Here is a 21,568-nt window from a genome sequence, read left to right on the forward strand (position 1 = left end):
AGGCTGTATATTAGACCTATTAGATAAATTGTAATTTAGGTGAAGTGAAACAATGAATAGAAATAGAAAAGGAAGTGTCAAAATAACTATAAAAAGTTTATTTCTTCTTTTTGCACAATTTTTTATTTTCAGATATTTTTACAGGCACATCAACATCAAGTATTTTTAAAAAACAAAAGTAAGACTTGTTTCACAATATTGCCTAGCTCTATTTGATTGACATGTATTTTCCTCGTTGTTCATTTGATATAAAGGCTATGTATGAAAAGAAAAATACTGCATTTATATGAAATTGCCTGGAAGATATTCTTGCTGAGGTGGTGGAGAAGCAAACAGCGGGTATGAAAACGTCTTCTGTTCAGGGACATCAGCGGGAGGCTCTTCACTTGTGCCTGAAAAACAGACAACAGGGAGAGCAGCTCGGGGTCATTTCCACTCAGCCGTGTTAATTACCACACAACAGGACAAAATAAGCCAACCTCTTCACACTACAAACATGTTCTATAGAAATTCTAATATAATTTACAATGTAAAAGGCAGCGATGTTTTACATATAGTCTCAGTACCCTGATCAATGATTAGGTTCCCTTGAGGCAGCGGAAGATCCTCTTCCTCATCGGGCCCCAAGTCTTCAATGAAGACCTCCTCTGCAGACCCACTGGCCTTCACTGCCGGAGAGAAGGCAAAACCAGAGGCAGGAGCCAAAGCTGGGGCCGGGGCCGGAGCAGGGGCAAGTGCAGGTGCTGGTGCAGGTGCAGGGCTGGGAGGGCCTGGGGCAAAAACAGGGCCTGGGAGCGGATTCAGACCCAGAACTGGCACAGGGAGAGTTGTGGCAGCAGGAGGTACCTTGGGCTCCTCATATTCCTGAGGCAATGCTTGGAAGATGGGCAAAGGTTTAACCTCAACCACTGGGGCAGGGAGCACATCTGCAGGAGGGATCTCTTCCTGAGGCACCAATGCCTCTGATGCAGCGTTAACCTTCCTGGGCCGGCCCTTCTTACCTGTGCCGCTCCTCTCTTCTCGTCGCTCTCGCTTCCTTCTACTCTGGGCTCTGATTGTAAAAACATACAACAATTCAGCTCACTGAGAATGATTTATAGCCATTAGCCAATAGCCATTATACCAATACTTAATGTGTTCATAACTATAGTATACATACAAGGTCATGCTGCAGAAACTCCAAATAATTAACATCCAGACCCAGATCACTTAGCCCTGTGATATCTCACGTCATAAAAGCCTCTGACCAAGGGCTCCAGAAGTAGTTTGGATCTCTAAAGGTAAGACTTATACATTATGCTCTACTTTATAAGATTTACCCATAAACCCACTGGTTAGTTGCTTTCTCTTCTGCCTCAGCCTTCCTTTTCTTGAGGAGGTCTCTGTCTCTCAGCCTGCGGCGAATCCCCCCTTCTGAGCAAAGAGAACAACTTTGTGCATAAACACAAATCTTCAGTCTTTATGTCAGCTATGCACATGCATTCCACTTCTGTATTACTGTAATTCCATAGTCCACAAAGACGTGTCATAATATTGAGGGAGATTGTACACAATATGTTACATTTGGTTGTTCCTCTGTCAACTTTTTCATTTTGTTAACAGCAACTAGCACTCAAAATGTTGGTTTGTCTACATTAAAGATGTGCAAGATGTTACAAGATTGCAAACATATTTACAACTTTTGTTGGTCGGTATGCCAAAGATGGATTATGGTGGTGTGAAATGTTCTTCAAGCTAAATTCATTAGGTGGAGTGAACTATTCTTCAAGCAAAAGTTACGGCTAGTGTCAGTGTCTAAAATCAAAACTGTAGTTTGCCTTGTGGTGCGCCTGACCATTAAAACACCTATTATACACACTCAGCCATTTTGTTTGTGTTACCGCTCTCACAGTGTTTGTTAGGGCCAAGGTCTTACCTTCGTCATTAGGATCTTTCCTCTCCGGTAGCGGGTTGTCTTTTTCTATCGTCTGGTCCATTTTGTGCCCAAAGTCAAATGTACCAAATGTATTTACCTTATTCAAAACGGAAGACAAAAAAAGAGCTGGTACAGAAATCTGTCTATTTGCAATTCCTACTCCCCCAAAGAATAATTATTGGGTTAAACATTACCACGATGCCAGGAGAGTTCTTGCAGCACTGCTCTTATCTTATTTGTAAAGGTGGAGGGCTTGGCACTACATGCACTTTAGAAAAAAAAGCGGGTCATAGTGTCGGCGCAGATGGCATAGAGTATGTGATTCTTATTTGAAGCACTCTGTGCAACATGCATTTAGGAGTTTCAGTAGATTCATGAGCTCTGTCATTTCCAGAGCTAAAGAGACTCCATGCAACCCCAGTGGTCTTACAGGAGGGACTGTGAAATAACATGGGCAATACAACACCCAGGGTTCAGATGAGGTTAAGCTTGTTAACAAGGCCCTGGATAATGTAGGCAATAGACATTGTATGAAGATTCTCAACTCATGTTGTTCAGTGGTGGGATTTAAATATATGATGCTACTATTGACTTCCATAAGAGAGTCACTGAAGGAGGGGTGGCATGTGATTGAACATATTTTGGGAGCCTAACAGCATCATTTTTAGACAAATACATATTAAAAGGCAATTCATTCATAGGACAAATGCATGCTTTTTAAAATATTCACAGTGATGTTGGTTCTATGAACAACATTTTAAATCAAAATGATATTAACAACAGCTAAATTCTGAAACTGGCACAGTGAATGCACATTATAGCCTACTGCATCCACACCCCTCCCTGAAGCAGCCCAGTGTCTCCTCCCTGTCACCCATATCCATCTTATCGCTAACCAAGGGTGCCGCTTATTTTCTGGGTGTGTTCTCAATCTGCTCCGAGCACATTGAGGCCCGCACTGTCTCAGTGGCCACTGTAGTAGTCTAGTCATAAATGCTGTTCCTCACTGCAGGCCATTTCACTGCCATGTTGCTCTCTTCACTCAGAGGAAAATAATTCCGCCATGGCTACAATGTTTAATGACTTTTCCAAGAATGTGAAAATAAGGGAACGACAGCGATAAGAATGTGAATGCCTCAACCAGATATTTCCACAAAGCCTGTTATCAAACAAACTGGTTGGTTTCATTTTAGGCCTAAACGCAATCTAAGATAAATGAGAACTCTTATGAAAACCTATATGGTTATATGTCGACATAAATGTAGCCTACTACACCTGACTTCTTAGAACTAAATTGTGTTGCTTTCTTTCCCTTTATCCAATAGCCTATTGTAGATCTAGATCAGAGGTCAAAGCTGTAACTGGTAGCCTACTTCCTTAACATTACTTTCATTTTCGAGAAAAGAAGTAGAACACAAAAGAAGAAAGTTTAATTTAATAAATTACATTTTGTCAAGGGGGCAAGTAACGGAATGTTTGATTTTGCAGTATATTACATTGTTTTCGCTTGACTGTTCTGCTAGAAGCCTATGCCTACAAGCGAATAACAATGAGATCATTACAACTTCTTTCAACCATCGGTTGAAAGCATGCTCACAAAAGGTAGGCACACTCCAACACCCATTTTCTCAATGATTGAAAGTAAAAGGACAGTCCGAAAGAATGTTCAGAGTGCCCTCCCCTGGATCCTTTTGGGAGTAACGCACACTGGTAAGAACGCCCATATAAATGTAGGCCATTCAGCTGCCTAGCTTGAAGCACGACTTTTTCAGATCCGTCTTATTAGGGTTTTACAATGATAAGGCTAACCCACCCGGTCCCAAATATGATTTTTATTTTGCAATCGTGACATTTGAATTAGTCTCCACCAACACGGATATACATGTTGTCAGATGTAGTGCCTATTGCAAAAATAATGGTTGCCTTCCATTCCCTTCCATTGTAGCTTCACAAGACAACAGCTTTCGAACCGAGCATGTGCATGTGCATGAAAGTTGAGACACCCATCTGCGTGCACATCGCGGCCACTTCACACAGCAAGGCAAATACACATCCCCAGGCCAGAAGAAGCACCAGCGGCACTCAGAGAATAGTCTGTTGTCGTCTGACTCTGAAAAGGGTAGTCGGCACTTTATTTCATAGGGCTGCTCCTATAGTTGACACGCCACTGATCGCCTATTCAACAGGTATTGTTTTATTCATGCATAATTCATACTATAGGCCTACCTTTTCCTGATCTTCAGAGATCTAATTTATATTGAACAGAAAGTCATTCAATGTTTTCACATGAAACATAATTCAGTTTATTCACAATTCAGTCAGATTCACAAAATTAAAAATGGAATACATTGGAGTCAGCTATAGGACCAGAAACAAGAGCAAAACAGTCGGATTTCACAAATAAAACACATAGCTACATTTTATTTACTGTCTTACATAATCCTTGGTGAAATAAATTGCAGCGAACTGCTTCATGACGCGTTCGTGTTGTGACTGCATTGCCTGTTTAACTGCAGTGGGTGTTTCTGGCCAGAGATGGCGGTATTGAGTATATATTTGTTTCAGTCCCGTTTCCCTCCATGGTTTCTCCTCTCCCTGAGTAACTTGGCGTTTGGTTCAGTTCATTATACAGTCCCATATTCTCCCTCCATTAGGGCATCTCTCTGCCTTTTGGACTGACTAGAAATTCCCCGAAACCCAAGAGGAAAAAAGCCAAACTTTTGTAGGGCGCCATGGACATGAAAAAGAGGATCCACTTGGAACTAAGAAACAGGACACCATCTGATGTGAGTGCCTTTTAAGCCAAACCTTTGCTAGTTTTTTGCCTAGCCATGGTGGCTCGCTAGCTACTTTTTTGCTTTTCAAGTGACCTGTGTAGCTAATGGTAATGTTAACCACATGGGTTTTGTTTTTCTTGAATATTATTCGGGCTTACATTTATCCATGTCCATTTAACTTTTTGATCGCTTGCATATTTCTGGTGATAAGGAGGTGAAATCTCAATTCAACTCATTAACGTTAACGTTACTTTCTAAACCGGATTCCTTTGCCATCCTTATTGCAGCATTTTAACCGTTTCGCAGCCTCCTTGCCCTGCGTTGTCGACACTAGGTGTTTCGGTCCTATTAATTTGTATTTCATAACTTTTACATCGATGTCATCTGAGGGCTGTGTAGCCACGATGTGCTGTAACACAGCAAGCTAGCTAGATGTAATGGTTTATTTTATACGGAGACCACGGTAGCCATGTTTGTTGCTAACATAACTGCTAAAAATGTGGCGCCCCTTCTTTCAACAACGTTAGGATCTTGAACCCTTCGCATTCTGCATGAAATATGAGTTCTGGGCAACTTAATTAGTTTGAGGAAGTCATTTCATTTATACTAAAAACACACTGAGTGCGTACGTCCTGTCGCGGTCAAGTAGAAAAAGGGGGGAAATAGTTTACGCAAACCTGCTTTAACGTTAGCCATTGAATGTTATCTGTTATTCCACCTTTTGACATCGTTACATTTTTTTATCATCACATTTCTAAAAAAACGTTGATTGATGTAATTCACTGATGTGCTGTAGTGTTTGGTGGCAATCACGTGCTATTGGTACTGCAAACCAGTGTGTACAAAACTTGTAAATTCAATGCTATGTCGCTCCAAACGATAAGTTCCATGCCATGTGATGGCAAACTGGTTGATGGCAGCTAGCTTGCTCGAGTCTCCCTCGCTAAACTGTACAGAGATAGCACACCGCCAGATGGGTTCCCGCCATTACTCCCATGCCGCGGCGTTGCATTATAAACTGAATCAAACGATTCTGCAAGCTATTCATACTAAGTTATAACTCAGCTGTGCTTGCGTTGTAATTACATAAGAAACGCACTAAATACGCGGACATCCTATATCAAATGTCGCCATAAGTCATGACACGCCGAATGACCGAATCTCAACAACGGCCATAACGTTAGCTGCGTAGGGGCATAAAGCCACGTTTAGTGTGGGTGCTTTCTTCATAAGCATGCAAATTTTACTACAGACATGATTTCGTTTATAAAAATCCATGTACATATATTGGGCATCGTATGTAATATACACTAGCAAAGCGTTACGCGTTCAATATGTTTACAAGCTCATATACTCGCTTTCTGTCTCAGGAATCGCCATGTTGTCATTCTGCCGTCTTTGATGCTGTTGGGAAAGGAACTCTCTCCATCTTTGTCTGACTAATTTCCGTTCTCAATGTTCACTCAAAAATACGTTGGCAGTTTATGCAAATAGTCTATTTTCCCGTTGCTCGTCGTATAAGTGATCCGTTTGCAAATGAGAATGTGAAATGAATAGGATCAAAAAATACTTCTTAACCATATTTTCGCGGTCCTTCTCGTTGCTCTTGGGTTCATTTCTAATGGCGGCTGTCTGATCCTCGTTGCTGCTCTTCTGCGCGACAGCTCTTAAAAGGGCAATGGCTAGCTTACCAGAGGCTAACAGAATCGTTGCTTTTGTCAATTCTGAGTAGTACAACACCAGGCCAAGCCTATAGCTACATCATAGCATTAGCTGCGTATGCGCCCTTATGGGAGTGGATAAAGTGAAATGGCTGTTGTAAACGAAACTGTGCAACACAATAAATGTGTTTTATAAGTTGGTTTGTATTGTGGGACTGGCTCAGGAGAATTACTGTGAATAAATTGGTGAAATGTCGAGATTAAGAGGAAGGTGAAGATTTGTTTTGAACGTTCTGGGATTGCGCAACACCCAGACTTAAGTTACAATACACAATTTCAGAAGTCAGCCATATAAATCTTTAGACTGTAAAGAAAGAAGAATTGTGTATGCTAGTCCCGCCTGACTGACGGTGACCGGTTTGCTGAAGAACGTTGGTGTCTTTCCTTGGCATGTGTTAAATAGATATGTGGATAGGTTTTTGATTGTATTAAGTCAAACTTTGCCGAGGTTAAACTTGACATTTGACACTTAATTAATGACTAGTCGTGCCTCGCAAAGAAGTAAAGTATCTGAACTCACAAATATCGAAATATTGTCTTTTGTATGTCCCACATGCTGTCTGCCAGTGTGATGCCTATTCTGACTGTTTTTGCAGGATTTGGATTCAATGCTGTTTTTGGAAGTTTCAATGCTTTGTTTTCTCTTTTGACAGGTAAGAGAACTTGTTCTCGACAATTGTAGATCCAATGAAGGGAAAATTGAAGGCCTCACAGCAGAATTTGTCAACCTTGAATTTCTCAGTCTGATAAATGTGGGCTTAATCTCAGTCTCCAACCTCCCAAAACTTGGAAAACTCAAAAAGGTTTGTATTTCTTGTTTTTTGTTGTAGTATCATGTGTAGAGCAGAGCTATGTTTGAGGAATGACATTACAAACAATAATGCAATCTCTTCCCTCCCTCAGTTGGAGCTGAGTGACAACAGAATTTCAGGTGGCCTTGATGTTTTAGCAGAGAAACTCCCAAATCTCACACACCTAAACTTAAGTGGGAACAAACTCAAAGACATCAGCACATTGGAGCCTTTGGTAAGTGAACAAGTACTTTGCATGTTCAATTCAGACATGTGAATGCTTCAGATACGTAATGCTTTCCGTTTTATATTATAAAGCTGGTGCTCAAGACAAATGAGCATTGTGCAGTGTATGTCGCTTGCACATCTGTCATCAGTGAGCACCATGCCTCCCACATGTAGAGAGACTTGATGAGTTGCAGTTCAGTTGGCTTTTGTGTCCTTATGCGCACTTTTATTTATTATGTTTCCTCTAGAAAAAGCTTGATCACCTGAAAAGTCTCGACCTCTTCAACTGTGAAGTCACAAACCTCAATGACTACCGGGAGAGTGTATTCAAGCTCCTGCCCCAGCTTACCTACCTGGATGGCTATGACATGGAAGATCGGGAGGCCTCCGACTCTGATGGAGAAGTTGATGGAGATGGAGTTGATGACGACGATGATGAGGGTTAGCTTTTCTTGTTCTCTCGGGTCACCCCTGCCCCCACCGTTGTTGTGATCGTTATTGTAAATCTAGAATTCTAGTTATTGTGGCTCACCCTAGTTCGCCTGCTGTTCATTATACTTGACAGAAGGAGAGGAGGAAGAGGATGAAGATGGAGAGGAGGAAGACTTTGATGAGGAGGACGACGATGACGATGATGACGATGATGAGGTGGAAGGGGAGGAAGATGATGATGTCAGTGGGGAGGATGAGGTACAAATTTGTTTTTTGTTTTTTTTTAAAGTATATTTTCTGGGCTTTTATGCCTTTTTTAATGATAGGATAGTGAAGAGAGACAGGAAGTGAATGGGAGAGAGCGTTGGGGTGGGATCCGGAAAGGACCACGGGGCGGGAATCGAACCCGGGTCGCCGGCGTACGGTGCAGGTGCCCCAGCCAGTCGCGCCACTGCCGGGGCCACAAATTTGTTTTTAACCTTGCAGATGGAACACAGTGGGCCCAGGATATTCTAAGTGCTTGCTAACTGAGAATATGAAGGAAATCTCCTCACAGATGTGCCCTGTGGTTTTGATTTGCGAGGAGAAGGGCTCCATAGGGCTCCTGTGTGGGGTCAATTAGACATGGACTGGTATTACTAATTATTACATTTTCTCAGTGATTTTGATCCCATCCCAATGGTCCGTTTCAATCATATGGACTGTGTGCTCCTGTGTTATTAAATATTAAATATCCTGGCCTCTTTACCTTCTGTAAAACGAGCCATGAAAATAACCTCAGACTATACACAGAAGAGCCCTCTCCACTTCCGCTGTGTGATTGTTGCTCACAGCACTGAATGATCCTTTAGCTCGTCTGAAACACCCATCCTGTGCGATCTGGCCATGAATACTAGACATCCTTTAGTAAAATGACATTACTAAACCTTTCCGTGTAAATGTAAGCTTGCTAATCACACAATGGTAATACCCAGCCCTGCAGGCCTTTATAATAACCTGCTTTTCTGTTTCTGAAACATTTTCAGGAAGAAGACTTTGGACGTGGTGGAGATGTAGATGATGATGACGATGATGATGATGACGACGAAGGTGAGTTTCACTGGTGTATGGTTCAGTTCTGGACTGCAACTGTACAGTAATTTCCAGTGTATTAGCCGCATTGTGTATAAACCACAGGACAGTGTTTTATGCGAGTTAAAAAACCAAGCCATATTAACTTCCGTGTATTATCATAGCTGAAGAAATGTTGCAAAATCAATGTATGAGCCGAAATTACGGTAGTATGTGCCCAGAGCAAAGCTAAACTAAACACGGACTTATTGTGGCGTTCTGCAGATGAAGAGGAGGGTGGCAAAGGTGAGAAGAGAAAGCGAGAGGCGGACGACGAAGATGACGACGACGACGACGACGATGAGGATGATGATTAAGAGCCAAGGAGCCAATCAGTTACCAACCCTTCCCTCCCCCTCCCTTATTTGCCATCCACCGGGCCACCCCCACACACTCTTCTGTCACATGCCTCCCACAGCGCTGCGCTCCCCGAGGGGCAAGACTGTATAGGATGGGTGGGGTGTGTGGAGATGCATCCCATGGAGCCGGGAGCTGAATGAAGCCTCTCTTGAGTGGCGGCTCACTCGGCATTCCACAGTTTCACTGTCAATTCCCTTTTTGTGTTTCACCAAACCCGTGTGAGGACTTTGGGGACTGGTATCTAGTTTTGGGTCTGTGCTTTTAATATTTGTTGGAGAATTATGATTTTTTTTTTGTTGTTGTTGGGTTTATTTTTTATTTTTGTGTTTGTTTTTTTTGTTTTTGTTTTCCTTTTCCTAATTTCCCAATAAGATTATTGCTATAGCAGCCGTGTCAAGGAAGCCATCATTTTAGTGTGGCAGCCAGTGGCACAAATCAATGTTGTAGCTACATTTTTACTTTCTGTATGACAAAAAAAAACAAACAAAAAAACAACTTTGTAAATAAAATGTTAACATTTTACGCTGTGCTTTCCCTGCCATGCCTCTATCGCTTTCTCTCCCCAACCACTCCCCACCCCCATCATTTCCAAAGCTAGACTGGAGGTGTGTTTGAAGTATCGGTGAAGTGGCAGTCATGCACCTTATCTAGAGCCACTATGCAGAAAAATGACTTGGAGGAAAGCACTCAGCATTTTGAAAACTACCTCAGATTTGGTGTGGATTACTGAGTATTTACCCTTTAGACCTGGGACAGAGTTGGATACATTGAGTTCCCCTTACAGATATCTGCCTCTTACAAACCATGGCCGCACTCATGAATTTAATATTGATGTTTTTTTATGATTAATTATTGTCATTCATGTATGTGTGAAAATGTGGCCTAGGCTCACATAAGGGGGATTCAGGCGCAAGGATGTGGCCATCTGGTCCCAGCAGAGGCGTGGCGCTCAGTCTGTACTGTGAACTGAGACAAGGTATTAGATGGAATCATGAGTCTTATGGTATGTTTCATGCTGAATTCTGTCCCATTGACAGATTTATGTTGCAAACACAATTTTGCTGGAGGATTAATTTTTTTTTTAAACCCAGATGAACAAACACCCCTGTCAAGCTACAAATGATCGTTTTTTTTTTATATAAAACTTTATTTGATATTGTGCTCATGGTTGTTGTGTCTTTACATTTCCTAACATTGCTGTTTACGTGGTCACAACTGGTTGTCAGGGTAGGACATGGAGGTCTTCGGAGACCTACAGTGTCATGGCAAGTATAATTACGAATAGATGGAGAACCTTGCAATGATTAGCTAGACACCATTTTTCTGGACATATTCGCCTTCATGCCTCCAGCCTGGCTGAATTCACTGCGTGTGGCAGACATTACACCCAAGGCTATGCTTGTGTGATGGGTTTGTCTTTAGCGCTGATGCTGGTGTTTGATGCTGCTGCTAACCATTTGCCCCAAATAACCAAATAACTTCGGTACATAGGCACACATTTTTATCTTGAAAATAATTGGAATGAAATTGAGTATATGGGCAATATAGGCACCGATGCAGAAAACACCAGTTTCAGGTTGGCAAGGTAACAAGCTCTAGATTCCAATCTCTGCAACAAGCATGTAAGAGATGTACTTGGGACATTGCCTAGATATTAATAAATAGTTAGGCTCCTATTGACAATGTTGAAAAAATACTGTCCCCATGGGAAGAACCAAATATTCCTTGTTAGGCCTATCTAAAATCACAGGAACTGGATCACTGATCTCTTGTGGAGAAAATATTTGTACGTTATTTGTTTTTGTATCAACATTTGTCCAGCTGTTCTTTGCCACTATAAAAAAAAAAAAACAGTGCAATGACCTGTTCTGTGTAATTGGCCATTATCATTGGAGATGTGGGACAATGTGAAAGAGCTCAACATTTTAATGGATTCCATTGTAGTTGTATGACAGTGTTAAGTTGCCACCATACAGGAATTTGTCCATTTTCAGTGTCGGAAAACAATGACAACTAAGTTACAGTAAGGATCAGCTTGTCACTGTGTTTTGAAATTAACTATATGTGAAAACAATGGATCTTGCTTACGCAGTATTGTTATTACAATAATATTTTTCAAAAAGCATAAAGACTCATCTCTACCTTGTATCTAACCAATTAATCCTCCTTACAGAATCAACATTTGTGTTTTTGATTTGTATTATTACAATGATTGTTGCTATTACTCTTATTACTGATTTAGTTGATCACTGTTTGGTAGTATTTATTTATGTAGGCTATATGACTACTGTAAGCAGTTCATTAATATGCATTGTTATTATTGTACTTAACTTTGGACAAAAACATACCACAAACCATTACCATTATATTATTATTATTATTATTTCTATGATTATTATTAAAAACAATGGCCTCCCTCAGAGAAAAAGATGGCCTCCTGGAGAGAGAACAGCCATGTGGATGATCCAGTGAACCTGCATGATGACGAATCTTCAGATGGATTCCGTGTCGGTTGAGCTTGAGGTTGAGAATATGCCGCTGCATGTTGACATGCGTTCCACAACCGCCTCTGTCATTATCTAATGCTACAGAGTGCACCACCAGCATTCCATACAGCATAGAGATGAAGCCAGGGAGAAGAGTTTGCCCTTTGGCCTTTGTTCAGAGTAGTAAATGAGTAAACTACGGTCACCGCCATACACACAAGAGTTCAGCTCTGACAACACTGGCCTCCGAGAAGACGACAGGGGATTACTCGGGCATTCCAAGGAGGGTGTCCACATCCTGACCTAAATCCAGTAAACCGCTCCATTGGGTTCACGACTGCAGTGGATACATATTTAAACATGGGTAGTCTGCTGGATATGTGACGCTTCACATGCTGAACTGTACGTGTTATTCTGTAGCTGTTCCATCATTCACCACATTATACCAGTAATATCTTTATATCTTTAGTATTTCACTTGTGATGCTATTGGTCCGTTAAATGTTACCTTGCCATATCGCTCAGAACTCTTACGAAAGAGAAGATGTATATTCTTGACTTGCTTGACAGAACAGCTTACAAGCATTACAGGAGAGGCAATATAGATTCTATTTCAAACATGACTTGTCTTTCAGCATCATTGATCAATACATTCAAACATTTTTATTGGAATTGCAGCACATTTTGGTGACACCTGACATGAATATTGACACAGAAATAAAGATATTAACATTTTGGTGGCACCATGTAAACAACTGTGTTGAAGTAAATGGTAAAGCATGTCATGTATGGCAGCCACACACATAGTGAACAGTGTGCAGACTTAGTGCATTGGGTTTGCAGTGTCGAAAACTTCTACACACATCCAAACCTATTGCAATGGAAGTGCCTGAACGGTGGCCTATTGTTAATGATGTGAACATGAACCATGAATCTTTAATACATTTCTATCATACTGAAGATGAAGTCTCAGAAGAGAAGTGCCCTCCCAAGTAATGTAGAGTGACCAACATCCAGATTGAGAAGGAGAATGCATACTTTACATGGGATCCTGTCTGAGTCCAACAGGGTATGTATGTAGATACTAAGCTATTTGTATAATATATAAGACATAATAAGGGATATTTTTATCAGGCTTTTTCCCATCATTCTTATAGCTTTCCATATTTCCCATATTCCATATTTCCCATGTAGAACATAAATAAATGGCCTCTCACAACACTCTGCCCGTCAGTGGCTACCCGTAGACTGGTGAAGCACTCAACAGTGTCTGGTCATCATTGTCATCACTTGTATGGTTTTTCCATGGGGCGCTTGATGCAGGGCTTGTCCGTTAAGCCTTGGCACCCACACTCCCACATTCAAACACGTCTTCTCAAGTCATCCTCGCAGCTCTCACTTTGTCAACACACCAGCCCACTCACACATACAGCAGTTTAAATAAGCAAATTACACATTAAAGAGGCAACAATTTCAGTGTACAATACCATCACAAGATGTCTTTTGCCTTGAAAACATGGTCATCAAACCTTCATCACTGAGGCAATTGCAACTGGTAATGCAATCTTGTCATTTTGCCCTGCACTGTACAGTGCGGCTTTAGTCCGATGTTGATATGACCTCCATATTTCTTTAAAAGGTGCTATATGGTATTTATTGCCCTCTACCATCCTCGACATCCAAGTGCATTGTAAATTCATTGTACAACATTGATAAGCCTTGTCTAAATCAAGGACATACACTTAGACATTGCCAACTACCTTTTTTTCGTAGAGAGACAGCAAAAAAAGTAATAAAAAGATAAAAAGACGTGACATATTCAAAAGCCTAAAATTAATATTAAATGTGTTTTTGAAAGCATCATATTTTACCTTGCCTTTAAAGCAACAGTGTTATCATAGGTCTAGTTGTATTTCCCTCAAACTACATATAGCACCTTTAGAATGATTACTTGGAAATATACACACTCTTTTCTGTGAAAACAGGCACATACATTTCAGTCCAAAAAATATCAGCCACAAAAATACATCAAACTTGCATAGCTTTTGAGCTTAAAAAAGAATGCAGAGAGGGGCTGTAGCCTACTGTACAAAAGAATGATCCCACAGACATATAGAACATCAAAAGACATGGATTATTAAAGGAGCTTTAAAATAAGACAGGGGATGTAATGGATGTGTATGTATGTATGCGTATATGGGCTTTTGCATGTCAGTGGTGGGGTCAAGCATAGTCTCTTGATACAGTGGAAGGGTTGGCTTGTAAGTTCCGTACGAAAGGAGGGGGCTATGGCAGAAGAGCCCCATAGTAATAGTGGGCAGCTGGAGACAACAGCCCAGTGGTCCCTGGGTCAGGCTGGAGCTCTGAGGTTCGTGTGTGTCGTGTCATGAGTCGTGCGTGTGTGTGTGTGTGTTGTGTATGTATGTGTGTGGGTGTGTGTGTTGCCTCCTTCTCAGTAGGGTCCCTGGGAGTTCCTCACGTTTTTGATCTCCAGTTCCAGCTGCTTGATCCGCACGTCCCTCTGACTCAGTTGCTCACGCAGACGCCGGATCTCCTCCTGTTGCCTGTAGAACATCTGCAGCAACTACACACACACACACACACACACACACACACACTTTTAGCATAATCTTGGATACCTTCTTTACCCTTATTTTCACTTCCCCCCCAAAAAATATTTCTGTTTAATTCATTTTTGTATAATTCATAATTTCTGTATAATTCATCATTTCAGTCATCAGCATCAGCATCATCAGTATCAATACAGCACATGAGCGTTGTCTCCTCATAGCACCCCACTGTTGAGCCCCACTGTAGAGCCCCACCTCGTTCTCCGTTTTGGGTGGCGAGCTCTGCGTCAGGTCCTGCCCGTTGCTGACAGCGCTGCCATTCTTCTCGTCCTGCCAGGGCCGCAGCTGGTGGGCGGGCGCGGGCTCTTTGTTCTCCTTGGCGTCCAGCTGGTTCTGTATGTAGGACAGCTGCAGCAGGCCGGGCCGGCTCTGGGAGCGCCGCGTCTCCAGCGAGCTGCTCAGGGCCTTGCTGCCGGACATCAGGTCGCTCAGGGAGTCCGCCTTGCTGCCCGGCTTCAGGGACATCAGCACAGGCCCTGCGGGGGACAGACAAGCAGGTTAGCCACAACAGAACTCCCTTCTGATAGATAGATAGATAGATAGATAGATAGATAGATAGATACAGTAGATAGATAGATAGATAGATACAGTAGATAGATACTGTAGATAGATAGATACAGTAGATAGATACTGTAGATAGATAGATAGATACGCTATCGATCCCCAAGGGGAAATTCAAGACAAGCTACCAGGCACACTGCTTTTGACAAGCTACTAGGCACGTTCAGACTCTTTGACCAGAGACATGCTTGAGGACTGAAGGACCCCTCTGAGAGGAAGTCTGGGCGAGCCTCGTTAAACGGACACACAGACAACACACCTTTGTCCATTCCACCGAGCCACTCATCTGCAGTCATGGCGGGCTCATTTCCAGCAGTCATTGGGTAGATGTCTTCCTGGTACGTCTCCGACTGTGAAACAAACACACCAGCCACTAACTGATTAGTTTCCCTGGAGACTTCACCCCCACTCTGGTCTGGTCACCAAGACATTACAAGATCTCATGTCTGTATCCTCTCTATGTATTATATTGTAAATCTGTTTGTTTGTCTTGGTGTCACGGGCAAGATGACGACTACGCCGCTCCGTCTAGCATCTTTTGTCTTATGTATGTTTCTTGTTTGTCTGATTGTTTGTTGTTTTACAGCACTTTGGTCAACTGTTGTTGTTTTTCTAAATGTGCTATACAAATAGATTGACATTGACATATGTAAGATTTCGTATAAGGACATCGTCATGAGTGAGTCATATGGTGTGTGTTCACCTGCTGTGGGCTTGTCAGCCACAAGAATGTGTAGATATAAAATGTATGTACTGTACATAGGCATCCACATACCCTGCGGGGGACGATCATAGAGAGAGGCTCGATGATGCTCTTGATTGTCACTAACTTGTAGAACCTGAAAACCTCACATGAGCTCACATCCAGCCCACGCTTTGGCATGAAACCTGACGGAGAGGGAGGGAGGGAGGGAGGGCAGAAGAGTTAACGTCAGAGGAAACAGAAAGTGCTGCCATTTCACTCACTGAGGCATACACAGGCTATTCCCTGAGATCACACTTGCACATTTGAGGTGGTACAATACTGTGTGTATTCACATGGAAGCTCATCTCCTAATTGTCACGGCAAATCATAGAGGAGTGCTATGTTTCTTCTCCATGATGATCTCTCACAACCTCGTCTAACAACCACACACAATGACAGCAAGCCCATAACCCTTCTCTACCACACACAACTGAAGATCCGATCCCACAGGAAATGAATGGGTCATCGTGGGGATATGGATTTTAAACAGGGAGATTTTACACACACATTTGTGTTGACTCTACATAGTTCTCACTTGACGCTGAAATCATCACCTGACTGTGCTCCCTCTTAAAGGGGTAGTACATTCTCCACAGGTATGAAAATGACAGGTCACAGACTGAGACTGACATGATTGAGCTGCTTGTACTCCTCCGTTCCGGTGCACTGCTTAGTGTCATACCCTTTTCACAATATCCTCTCAGTTGAAATTGTGCAGGAAATGTTTACAGCGAGAGCATGACTGTAATCCACAGAACAGCACGTGCGCTTGAGAGCTGAGAGCCATGCACACTTTGTATGTTTCATAATGCTCAGCATTAACATGTCCCAGCGCATGTGCTACAGGGAAATGAAGTCCCCTTTCCTAGTCAAATAAGAGAGGCGTTTATTTGCACAGCGACTGAATACAGGTGCACTAGAGAAAACAAATAAGTGCTCCTAATGTGGTGTTATTATGAAGCTCTGTTAAACGCAGACAGGCAGAGTGCACCTACCCATTCCCTTCTGAGGTAGATGTGAGCGGTACTCCGTGAGAAAGTGGACGTAGGGCTTCTCTGAGCTGATTTCATAATACCTGATGTTGCCATCACCCTGAGAGAATGGAGAGAGAGGAGGGAACCATTCAGACAGTCAGCAATATAGTCTACAATAGGATACAAGGGTCTCTTGTGCTGCTCTAAAGTTGATTTAAATTCAATTATAAAATGGCTTAAGGACAACAGGTGCTGCAGAGCGAAAGTGGTTTCTCGACAGACGCACCTTTCCAGCCAGGTACAGCATGTGTGTGTCGGGGTCGAAGAAGGGGAAGATCACTCCGGAGGATCCGTCCACATCATCTTGCAGAAGAGGGGCCGAGAGATCCTCCTGCACACACAGCAACACAATCATGGCTCTGAGCTCCTAGTGCATGTTATTGCTGTACTGACTGATTGCTGTAGCAATATGGCCGACAGTTTCTACATGGCATATTGCACATCATTTTGGACACTTCTGTCACCCCATCAGTGCTGTTGGAGTGGCCTATTGGGCTCTCAGTGTCTATGTCCGGCGCCATCATTACTGCTGTATGCTGTACATTGTACTGCACTGTACTGTACTTGTCCATGGTAGCAAATTAGTTTCCCCTTTGGGGATTAATAGTTAATCCATCCAGCCATATAACATCCTGACCACTCTCTCTACTGCGCTAGTGTTGGCTGTTAAGGTTTTGCTTTTTTAACAGATACACATCCAGATCCAATGAAAACATGGCAAAGCATTTGTGAAGCATTAAAAAGATTTAAGATAAACCCCTAATCCTTGTCAGCCATAATCCCACCCACACACACACACACACACACACACACACACACACACATACACACAAATATAAGAACTGCAAGCAGCCATTCAATCATAGCCATTAAAAGCAAAGATAGAAGTACACAATCAGCTACAAGCACATGGAAATAGTTTGTCATTAAATCAGACGCACACATAAGGGGAGTTGAAATTAAGATGGGATGCAGCTACACCATCCCAACACTAGAGGGCAGTCCACTATCTACTGAGGCTGAGACAGCACGTTACCTGATCCCAAAGTGCATACTGCCGATGGTTCCATCTGGAACATCCAGTGGAGAACAGCATCTTCATGTTCCCCAGGTATAGAACTTTGCTGGCCTTGTGGTTCTTACAATTGCTCTCCTGAGACCAAACAATGAAATAAAGACTACTTCATAATAGGGAAAAGAGCAGCGTGCTGAATGAATAACAAACACAACACTCCCAAAATGTCTGTACTCGCAGTAGAGGGGGATGAGGCAGAGATAAAACACATGAAAGCTTTGTGTGTAAGTATGTGTGTGTGTGTGTGTGTGTGTGTGTGTGTGTGTAGTGGCTGTAGGGAGAGCAGGCGGGAGAGCTGAGGCTGCCTGCTGATCTGATCCCCTGAGCCTTTCAGCTCCACACAGAGGCCCTCTCATGTGGAGGTGCTAGTTCTAGATGTGTGGTGATGAAGCGGCAGCAGGAGAGGGCAGGTACACACACACACACACACACACCTGAAGCAAAGCTCCTGTGCGGGGGTCAATTATGCGGATCTTCTTGTCTTTGCAGGAGGTGGCCATTCGACTGCCATCCATGTTGAAGGACATGGAGAGGACCACATCTTGGTGCACACTGATTGTCCGTAGAGGGTTCTTCATGACTTGCTCTGGGCTGTCTAAATTCCAGACCATGACCTGTACACACACATACACACACAATGCAAATGATTACTGAACTCATACATGTAACCAGACCCATTGCTATGCAAACAACCACCTGAGAAAGTCTGTCAGCACTTCATTTGAAAACAGAAAATGACACTCGAGAGAAAGAATCAAACAGTAACTTTGAATTGTGAGATTGCTAGAATGTGTCTGAATCATTGTTTCATTGAAAATACAGTTGTACTCATACGTTTATGAACCCATGCTAAAGCTGACTAAAAAGAATAATGTGTGTGTTTACCTGGTAGTCATAGCCCGTGCTGAAGAGTATATTGCTGGCAGTAGGGTGCCACTCGATGAGTCCTACTCTGCGTGAATGCCCTTGGAGCTCTTTCATAGGCACAGTGATATTCTTCAGGACTCCGTGGTTTGGTATGTCCCATATTTTGACCTGAATCACAAACATACACATTTAGCCTCTACTGTATTTTAACCATATAACACTACTATCTTTACATTTCCCCAAAATCCTCAAGTATGTCAACAGTCTTAACCTGTTAAATCTACACCTGCTTGATAAGCTTTCGTTACAGTTCTACAGTTTACACACATTTTTTCACACAGTTTTGTGTGTGCATTTCAAAAGGACCAGCTTTTTGAGCTGGTAAAGGAATTCAAGGAATGACAAAACTCTCTGCACCCCTGAAGGAGGAGAAGCTCTTGTGAAAGGCTCTTGTTCCTTACGTAGCTTTACGACTAGGTTGAGACCGGTGACAGCGTGAGAGCATGCTTGGGCAGGTGGGACCTACCGTGGCGTCCTCGGAGCAGGAGGCTATGCAGAAGTCATCGAACGGATTCCACTTGATGTCCAGAACATTCCCCCGGTGGCCCGACACTCGTGGGTGATGCGGGTCAACCTTCCCAGTCTGAGAGGAAGCACACAGACAGACGATCAGAGAGACCATGCACAATACCAGCACTACCGTAAATGTTAATGTCATTCCCCATCATCATTTTTATATACATTAATCCCCACCTGACCTCATCACTACAACAAAATGGTGATGCAAAAATATCACTTTCACATTTCTTCCATATTACACTTCCTCTAGATCTGATGTTGCTTTAGTTTCTATGTAGGCCTGTTTATGACTTGGATGTGACTGTGTGGCTATTTTGTATTGAATGCATGATCTTCCTCGTCAAAAAAGAAAGGCACTGATGAAGGCTCTACTCTCTACTCGCCACTAGTGGGCCTGGCACACACTTTGACAACCACTGCACTAAACCCAATGCCTGTGTGTGTGTGTGTGTGTGTGTGTGTGTGTGTGTGTGAGTGAGAGAGAGAGAGAGAGAGATGGACCAGACATAGAGGATGACAGATGTGTGTGTGAATTTAAGGTATTCTTGATAATCAGAGGCAATCAAACTCTACAACTTTTCACCTCCTTGCCACAGTAATGTGGCTGATGACTGCTGTGATGTGACTTTATTATTATTATTTCATTCAATCTTTTATTATAATTCTTATTTGTTTACATGCACAGGACAGTGCTGTTATGACAATCAAATTTCCTTCGGGATAGATTTTTTTTTTCTCATCTTATCATATCTATTCTTATCTTATCTTATTTTATAATCCGTAAATTTCCAATGAATCTGTTCTCAGCACTCGTCCATGTCCTACAGGGCAGTTAAGGTAAGACTGCGCTAACAAACTAACACGCTCCTCGGAACGCCACATGGCACTGATCTCCAACTGCCCAATCAAAGAACAGATGACTGATCGCATTTGAAGTGGTAGGAGATGTTGTGGGCCACAGCTCCCCTCTCCGCATGTCGGGACAGGAATGTGGGCATGCCGAGTGACTCCTCTGGAAGGTTTGCTGGAGCAAGTCAGAGCACAGGACAACACACAGCGCGGCTGCCTGCCAGAGGAACACTGGGCAGCCATCATATGAACTCAACCGAGGAGATGGCTCAGTGGAATTATTGGCACAGTATACAATCTGCAGAGTAGCTGTCATCCAGTGAAACTCATGTCAGATTAAACACACCAAGGAACATTTCTGTGCCTGAGGCGATCAGAAACGTTTGAATTGGTTATATATAATTATCCATATTCAAATCTTTAATAGCCTGGCCCACGCCTGAATGCAATAGCCCGTGGTATTGAAGAGTGATCGTGTCAGGTGGAAATTCACTCCCAAAAGGCCATACATTCCAAGGAAGGCATTCCGTTTCATGACTCAGCACTGTGCTCTGAGGTACCTCTTCCTGGGATAGGCTGCGAGAATGTTGGGCAATTCCCAGGCTTATTCAGACCTGCCTGGCTATAGCGGCATCTCTCCGCCCCCCTACGCGCGTGGGAGTGGAGTGGAGACGGACAGCTCTGTTGGAGAAGTCACGCCACACATGTGGAGGTGAAGTACGCCGATGAGGTCATGGCACACCTGCCTGGCACTGCCCAAAGGTGAGAGCATCCTGATGTCATGGCCCTCACCTGTGACTCACAACTACACTCAGTGCACAAAGCATGCCATCTACATCACAAAGGAATGGAGAGAGAGAGAGAGAGAGAAGAGAAGAGAGGAGAGGAGAAGAGAAGAGAAGAGAAGAGAAGCGTATAGTAGAATAGAAGAGATGAGTAGAGTAGAGTAGAGTAGAGTAGAGAAGAGAAGAGAAGAGAGGAGAGGAGAGGAGAAGAGAAGGGTAGAGTAGAGTAGAGAATAGAAGAGAAGAGAAGAGAAGAGAAGAGAAGAGAAGAGAAGAGAAGAGAAGAGAAGAATAGAGGAGAAGAGAAGAGAAAAGAAGAGTAGAGTACAATAGAAGAGAAGAGTAGAGAAGAGAAAAGTAGAGTAGAGTAGAGTAGAGTAGAGTAGAGTAGAGTAGAGTAGAGTAGAGTAGAGTAGAGAGTAGAGCCAAGTAGAGAGCTATACAAGGGAGACAGACTAAGGGAGACAGAAGTGTAAAATAGATGGAGGTGAAGAAACCCCTCCAAAAAAGCAGACTGGTTGATTGTTCTCTGGAGAGCTATCTCATAAGCTCATCTGACACTGAGGGGTCACCCAGAGCAAAGGACAGCGGGGACGAGGGACCGCAATTTATGGACGGGATGAC

At 42.9% G+C, this 21,568-nt stretch overlaps 3 protein-coding genes across 6 annotated transcripts in view; 1 reads left to right on the forward strand and 2 right to left on the reverse strand.

Moving 5' to 3' along the window:
* Positions 1 to 75: 75 nt before the first annotated feature.
* hemgn (hemogen) lies at positions 76 to 2,205 on the reverse strand. 3 transcript variants are annotated; one of them, XM_062530698.1, is made up of 5 exons: positions 2,110 to 2,205; positions 1,916 to 2,012; positions 1,320 to 1,413; positions 567 to 1,051; positions 76 to 392 (listed from the first exon to the last, which is right to left on the reverse strand). In XM_062530698.1, exons 2-5 carry the CDS (start codon positions 1,974 to 1,976, stop codon positions 283 to 285), a joined length of 750 nt encoding a protein of 249 aa, XP_062386682.1. In that variant the 5' UTR covers positions 1,977 to 2,012; positions 2,110 to 2,205; the 3' UTR covers positions 76 to 282. The 3 variants fall into 3 exon arrangements, with proteins under 3 accessions (XP_062386682.1, XP_062386683.1, XP_062386681.1); XM_062530699.1 differs by lacking the exon at positions 2,110 to 2,205 and having other exon boundaries at positions 1,332 to 1,413; positions 1,916 to 2,103; XM_062530697.1 differs by lacking the exon at positions 2,110 to 2,205 and having other exon boundaries at positions 1,916 to 2,103.
* A 2,112-nt stretch (positions 2,206 to 4,317) lies between these two features.
* On the forward strand, positions 4,318 to 10,495 carry anp32b (acidic (leucine-rich) nuclear phosphoprotein 32 family, member B). Its single transcript, XM_062530702.1, has 7 exons — positions 4,318 to 4,701; positions 7,067 to 7,216; positions 7,317 to 7,439; positions 7,681 to 7,873; positions 7,998 to 8,122; positions 8,890 to 8,953; positions 9,200 to 10,495. Exons 1-7 carry the CDS (start codon positions 4,648 to 4,650, stop codon positions 9,289 to 9,291), a joined length of 801 nt encoding a protein of 266 aa, XP_062386686.1. The 5' UTR covers positions 4,318 to 4,647; the 3' UTR covers positions 9,292 to 10,495.
* Positions 10,496 to 12,459: 1,964 nt separating this feature from the next.
* Positions 12,460 to 21,568, reverse strand: part of coro2aa (coronin 2Aa) — a 28,175-nt gene continuing 19,066 nt past the window's right edge. For both annotated transcript variants that reach the window (XM_062530701.1, XM_062530700.1), the window contains 10 exons: positions 19,258 to 19,374; positions 18,750 to 18,899; positions 18,299 to 18,478; positions 17,826 to 17,942; positions 17,016 to 17,120; positions 16,751 to 16,847; positions 15,786 to 15,898; positions 15,270 to 15,360; positions 14,645 to 14,925; positions 12,460 to 14,403 (listed from right to left, as the gene is read on the reverse strand). In XM_062530701.1, the coding sequence (XP_062386685.1) occupies positions 14,272 to 14,403; positions 14,645 to 14,925; positions 15,270 to 15,360; positions 15,786 to 15,898; positions 16,751 to 16,847; positions 17,016 to 17,120; positions 17,826 to 17,942; positions 18,299 to 18,478; positions 18,750 to 18,899; positions 19,258 to 19,374 (1,383 nt within the window). In that variant the 3' untranslated portion in view covers positions 12,460 to 14,271. The remainder of the gene's footprint in view (positions 14,404 to 14,644; positions 14,926 to 15,269; positions 15,361 to 15,785; positions 15,899 to 16,750; positions 16,848 to 17,015; positions 17,121 to 17,825; positions 17,943 to 18,298; positions 18,479 to 18,749; positions 18,900 to 19,257; positions 19,375 to 21,568) is intronic.

This window comes from Sardina pilchardus, chromosome 2, assembly GCF_963854185.1.
Source record: "Sardina pilchardus chromosome 2, fSarPil1.1, whole genome shotgun sequence".
Classification (NCBI taxonomy): domain Eukaryota; kingdom Metazoa; phylum Chordata; class Actinopteri; order Clupeiformes; family Clupeidae; genus Sardina; species Sardina pilchardus.

Excerpts from the sequence above, each read along its gene's own strand:
- anp32b (XM_062530702.1), top strand. The coding sequence starts at position 4,648 with ATGGACATGAAAAAGAGGATCCACTTGGAACTAAGAAACAGGACACCA. Across the intron at positions 7,440-7,680 it reads TCAGCACATTGGAGCCTTTG|AAAAAGCTTGATCACCTGAA; the intron begins GTAAGTGAACAA and ends TGTTTCCTCTAG. Across the intron at positions 8,954-9,199 it reads TGATGATGATGACGACGAAG|ATGAAGAGGAGGGTGGCAAA; the intron begins GTGAGTTTCACT and ends GGCGTTCTGCAG.
- hemgn (XM_062530698.1), bottom strand. The coding sequence starts at position 1,976 with ATGGACCAGACGATAGAAAAAGACAACCCGCTACCGGAGAGGAAAGAT. Across the intron at positions 1,052-1,319 it reads ACTAACCAGTGGGTTTATGG|AGCCCAGAGTAGAAGGAAGC; the intron begins GTAAATCTTATA and ends TTTTACAATCAG. Across the intron at positions 393-566 it reads GAACCTAATCATTGATCAGG|GCACAAGTGAAGAGCCTCCC; the intron begins GTACTGAGACTA and ends TCTGTTTTTCAG.